This window comes from Malaya genurostris, chromosome 3 (genome assembly GCF_030247185.1).
Source record: "Malaya genurostris strain Urasoe2022 chromosome 3, Malgen_1.1, whole genome shotgun sequence".
In the NCBI taxonomy this organism is placed as follows: domain Eukaryota; kingdom Metazoa; phylum Arthropoda; class Insecta; order Diptera; family Culicidae; genus Malaya; species Malaya genurostris.
In genome coordinates, this window is record NC_080572.1 from 199,186,351 (window position 1) to 199,191,578 (window position 5,228).

Here is a 5,228-nt window from a genome sequence, read left to right on the forward strand (position 1 = left end):
TTATTATTATTATTAGAATCACTCTTGCATACCGAAGATCGTAGATACATTTCAGACCAGGCCATTGCAATTGTCTCGTACTGAAATTTCGAGAAGAATCAGATATCTTCGAACTTCATAGCTTCTGTGGTATTGTATCTGACTATAATCTGTGACAAGTTGTGTGTCTGTATGGGACTCTATGGTCAAGTTGAAAACGAGAGAGGATTATTAAAAATCTGGAAAAGCAACTGCAACGTGTGTTTTTATTGTCTTCCCAAATTACCACAAATTGGCGACGAGAACGGGCTAGAATTTGGAGGATTTTTTTTCTATTGTTCTGCAGATTGAGAACCCACTGTAGGTAAGTAGTTTAAAACAGGATAGGTAGAAAATTAATAGATTCTGCTTCGTAGAATCGTGGAGGAAAATATATTTTGCTACCGCGCAGAGAAGCGGCGAGGCTACCGTGCAGAGAAACGGAGAGACTACCGCGCAGAGAAGCGGCAAGGCTTCCGCACAGAGAAGCGGTGAGGCTACCGCGCAGAGAAGCGGCGAGAAATAAAACTATTTAAAGAAAATTTTGCATCTAAACGGGATTTTGTTGTTTAGGGAACAATTGAAGCAGGAAAAAAAATCTTGAACAATAACAGGTAATTGATTTCTACAATATGAGAATATATGGAATTCATATGAAAATTGGATTATTTAGGACAATGGATAAAAGTAAAGCGTTTGCGAGTCTTCCGCCATTCGCATACACTGCTATTTCGATGGCTGAGCGCAGAAATAAATGGCACACATGGAAGCGTGGCTTCGAAATATGTCTTCGAGCTGCAAAAGTGACGGAACCAGTAGAGAAAAAAGATTTGCTTCTGGCTCAGGGTGGTTTCGAATTACAAGAGATCTTTTTTAATATTCCTGGCGCAGACGTGAACGAAGATAAAGAAAAAAACATTGATCCATACGTGGTGGCAATGGACAAACTGGACCATTATTTCGCACCATTACGGCATGAAGCTCACGAGCGATACATGTTTTGGTCGATGAAACCGGAACCAGATGAGAGCTTGGAGAAGTTTCTGATGAGAGCACAGGTCAATGCTGGAAAATGCAATCTCGGAAAAACGACCGTTGAGAGTTCTAATATTGCAGTAATTGACAAGATGTTGCAATTTGTTCCGATTCAATTGCGCGAAAGGTTGCTTCATGAAACAGAGTTGACATTAGAGGAGGTTATAAAACAAGTCAATGCATTTGAAACAACCCGGTTGGCTAGTGAGCAGATAAGTGGACTGGGAATTTTACAACAAACGAAACCGCAACCCATTGAGAATGTACAGCATATACAAATAAACTGTAAATTTTGTGGGAAATGCCATATGAAGGGACGATGCCCTGCTTGGAACAAAACATGTTCGAATTGCGGAAAACGGGGCCATTTTCATACCGTTTGTTTTGGCCGTACGGGAATCAATTTAGACAGGAGTACACCGGAGTTAATTCAGAAACAGAAAAGAAGTTTTGGGCAATCTTTTCCATCTCACTCACGACCTTTCGGAAGCAAACGTATTCAGTCGTCGAGACGATTGCATGCCATCACTGATGCAGAGTCCGACAGTGAACTAATTGAAATGGTATCATCAGCCAGCGATTCGGATGAATTGGTGTGGACAAAGGTTGGTGGAGTGATGATAGAAATGCAGATCGACTCCGGAGCTCAATCCAACATAATTGATAATAAAACCTGGAATGTAATGAGGCGGAATGGGGTACAGATCAATGGCGAGATCCAGCATCCGGATAAAAAGTTTAAAGCATATGCTCAAGAAAACTGCCTTGTTGTACAAGCGATGTTTGATGCTGAAATTATCATTAGCGACGGGGATGAGCAGCTTAGATCGGATGCACGTTTCTACGTGATTCAAGATGGACCGCAACCACTACTGGGGAAGAAAACTGCTACGGAATTAGGAGTACTGATGGTAGGTCTGCCTAGTCAGCAGGAACAGATACGAAACATAAATACATTCAGACGATTTCCCAGTATTCGTGGAGTGAAAATTCATTTGCCAGTTGACTATTCAATACGACCAGTGGTTCAAAGATTGCGAAGATTGCCATTCGCTACACTTACTCGAGTAGAAGAAAAGCTGAATGAGTTGTTGGTTAAAGACGTCATTGAAAAGGTTTCCGAGCCAAGTCGTTGGGTATCTCCATTGGTAGTTGTCATCAAAGACAGCGGAGATATAAGACTTTGCATTGACATGAGGCAGGTAAATAAAGCCATCTTGCGCGAAACCCATCCACTTCCAACAATTGAAGACATTCGTTGGAAATTAAACGGAGCTGTTTATTTTTCTCGATTGGATATAAAGGATGCGTTTTATCAGCTCGAATTGGATGAAGAGAGTAAACCATTGACAACCTTCATAACACATAAAGGTAAAAGATTTTTTTTTTATAAAATATATATATTTAAATATGAAATTCGCAAATTGATAATATGAACGTCAAAATTAGTAGATACACTATTAAATAATATGCATTTCGATTGATTTAAGGTTTGTATCGGTATAAACGTTTAGTCTTCGGAATATCGTGTGCACCAGAAATGTTCCAAAAAGTTATTGAACAAATCCTATCTGATTGTAAGAACGCGATCAATTTCATTGACGATATCGTTGTGGTAGGAAGTACTGAACAAGAGCACGATGAAGCTCTTCGAGATGTATTGGATAAATGTCGGGATTATAATATCCTGCTCAATGAATCCAAGTGTGTTTACAAGTTGAATGAAATCGACTTTTTGGGTCACCGGTTCAATCAACAAGGAATAACTCCGTCACAGAGCAAAATAGATGCGATTGCAAGTTTCCGTTCCCCTAATAGTTGCGAAGAGGTCAGAAGTTTTCTGGGTTTGATTAACTATGTAGGCGCGTTTATTCCGAATCTGGCAACGATTTCTTTCCCACTGCGTGAATTAACAAAAAACAAAACAGTTTTCCGATGGGGATCGATAGAACAAATAGCGTTCAAGAATATAGTCAAACAAATGAGCAAGGTGGAAACATTATTCCATTTCAACCCTAAGCTCAAAACAAGAGTAGTGGCCGATGCTTCCCCAGTAGGATTAGGAGCAGTTCTTCTTCAATTCAAAGACGGATATCCAAGAGTCATATCTTATGCAAGCAAAAGCCTCACCGATACGGAGCGTCGGTATGCGCAGACAGAAAAGGAGGCGTTAGCTCTAGTGTGGGCTGTAGAAAGGTTCCAGATATATCTTTTTGGAATTCGTTTTGAATTAGAAACCGACCACAAACCATTAGAAGCAATATTTTCTGCGAATTCTACTCCATGCTTGCGAATCGAACGCTGGGTTTTACGACTCCAAGCGTTTACCTATAATGTCGTGTATAGGAAAGGCAAAACTAATATAGCCGATTCGCTTTCGCGTCTTTCGCAACCGACGGACACTCGCCCTTTTGATTCAGATTCGGAAGTATACATTCGGAATATTGTAGAGTTAGCAGCAGTGGATGTTGAGGAAGTTGAAGCTTCATCAACGAATGACCAGGAGCTGAGTGAACTACGCGAAAGTCTTAACCGTGGGGTATGGAACTATACTTCAGATATAATAAAACCATATCATGCATTTCGGAACGAACTTGGCATGATTGGAGACATAGTAGTGAGAGGATCTAGGATAGTAGTACCAAGAAATCTGAGAGGGCGTATGTTGGAACTTGCACACGAAGGACATCGTGGTCGTACAAAAATGCAGCAGCGGCTAAGGCAAACATGTTGGTGGCCAGGCATGGATGAAATGATTGCGCGGTCTGTAGATTCGTGCGAAGGATGTCGGTTGGTTAGCCAACCAGATCGTCCTGAGCCAATGCAAAGGAGGAAGCTTCCGGATGGCCCATGGATTGACGTCGCAATCGATTTCCTTGGACCATTACCTTCAGGAGAGTATTTACTGGTGATCGTAGATTATTTCAGCCGGTACAAAGAGGTGGAGATTCTACGGAAAATAACGGCTTCAGAAACCGTAGACCGTTTGGAACGAATTTTCGTTCGACTCGGTTATCCGCGAACCATCACACTGGACAATGGACGTCAATTTGTGAGCACGGAGTTCGAAGATTACTGTACACGAAAAGGAATTATACTAAATAAGACGACACCATATTGGCCGCAAGAAAATGGTCTAGTAGAGCGACAGAATCGATCGTTGATCAAACGACTTAAAATCAGCCAGGCCCTCAACAATGACTGGAGACACGATCTCTTAACTTATCTATCGATGTACTATTCTACCCCACACAGTACTACTGGGAAAACTCCTACTGAGCTTATGTATGGTAGAAACATCCGAACCAAGCTTCCTTCGTTAACTGATCTGTCATCAGCTGTTTCTTTCACGGACTATAGAGATCATGACTGGCAACTCAAAGAAAAAGGAAAAATGACAGAGGATCAACGTCGAAATGCCAAACCTTCTACTATTGAAATTGGTGATCAGGTATTGGTAAAAAACGTTCTTCGTCGTAACAAGCTAACCACGACATTCAACCCTACCGTGATGACAGTCATGGCAAAGCAAGGGCCGCGTATTACGGTTCAGAGTACCGATACAGGAAAATGTTACAAAAGAAATTCAAGCCATCTTAAAAAGATTTCTGAAGGTTTCGTAACAGTGTATAGTTATTTATTTTCTATGGAGAATTATCCATTTCCTATTTACAGATACGAGCAGTCCGCCTGAAGATGTTAACCTACCGGACTTCGATGAGCATCATTTGGCGACAAGCACGGAATCTGCGCCGAATGACAATTATAAACCTATACCTTCAGTTAGTGAAGAGATTAGCCAATCAATGGAGCGGAGTAGACCACGACGCACAATAAAAAGACCCAGTCGGTTTGATGATTGCGAGATGGAGCAGTAATCGTAATTTACCAGAAACAAGGGGAGATGTGGTATTGTATCTGACTATAATCTGTGACAAGTTGTGTGTCTGTATGGGACTCTATGGTCAAGTTGAAAACGAGAGAGGATTATTAAAAATCTGGAAAAGCAACTGCAACGTGTGTTTTTATTGTCTTCCCAAATTACCACAGCTTCAATAAACATAAACTACAAATTTGTCGTACCTAGCTTCCTATATTAGCAAATTAAAAAGGAATTGTTTCAAGTTTGGAATATATAGTTGTAGAATAGTAGCTGTTTAATGTAACTAATCTGT

General features: G+C 40.8%; 2 protein-coding genes across 2 annotated transcripts; both read left to right on the forward strand.

Annotated features, from left to right (window-relative positions):
- The first annotated feature begins 695 nt into the window (after positions 1-695).
- LOC131434165 (uncharacterized) lies at positions 696-3,002 on the forward strand. The gene is made up of 3 exons (XM_058600814.1): positions 696-2,424; positions 2,544-2,911; positions 2,982-3,002. Exons 1-3 carry the CDS (start codon positions 696-698, stop codon positions 3,000-3,002), a joined length of 2,118 nt encoding a protein of 705 aa, XP_058456797.1.
- A 1,226-nt stretch (positions 3,003-4,228) lies between these two features.
- On the forward strand, positions 4,229-5,028 carry LOC131438945 (uncharacterized). The gene is made up of 2 exons (XM_058609358.1): positions 4,229-4,667; positions 4,729-5,028. Exons 1-2 carry the CDS (start codon positions 4,286-4,288, stop codon positions 4,929-4,931), a joined length of 585 nt encoding a protein of 194 aa, XP_058465341.1. The 5' UTR covers positions 4,229-4,285; the 3' UTR covers positions 4,932-5,028.
- Positions 5,029-5,228: the final 200 nt, after the last annotated feature.

Bases quoted from the DNA above. Each gene is read 5' to 3' on its own strand.
- LOC131438945 (XM_058609358.1), top strand. From the start codon at position 4,286: ATGTACTATTCTACCCCACACAGTACTACTGGGAAAACTCCTACTGAG. The intron at 4,668-4,728 runs GTTTCGTAACAG...TCCTATTTACAG, and splicing joins TCTTAAAAAGATTTCTGAAG to ATACGAGCAGTCCGCCTGAA.
- LOC131434165 (XM_058600814.1), top strand. From the start codon at position 696: ATGGATAAAAGTAAAGCGTTTGCGAGTCTTCCGCCATTCGCATACACT. The intron at 2,425-2,543 runs GTAAAAGATTTT...GATTGATTTAAG, and splicing joins AACCTTCATAACACATAAAG to GTTTGTATCGGTATAAACGT. The intron at 2,912-2,981 runs GTAGGCGCGTTT...AAAACAAAACAG, and splicing joins TTCTGGGTTTGATTAACTAT to TTTTCCGATGGGGATCGATA.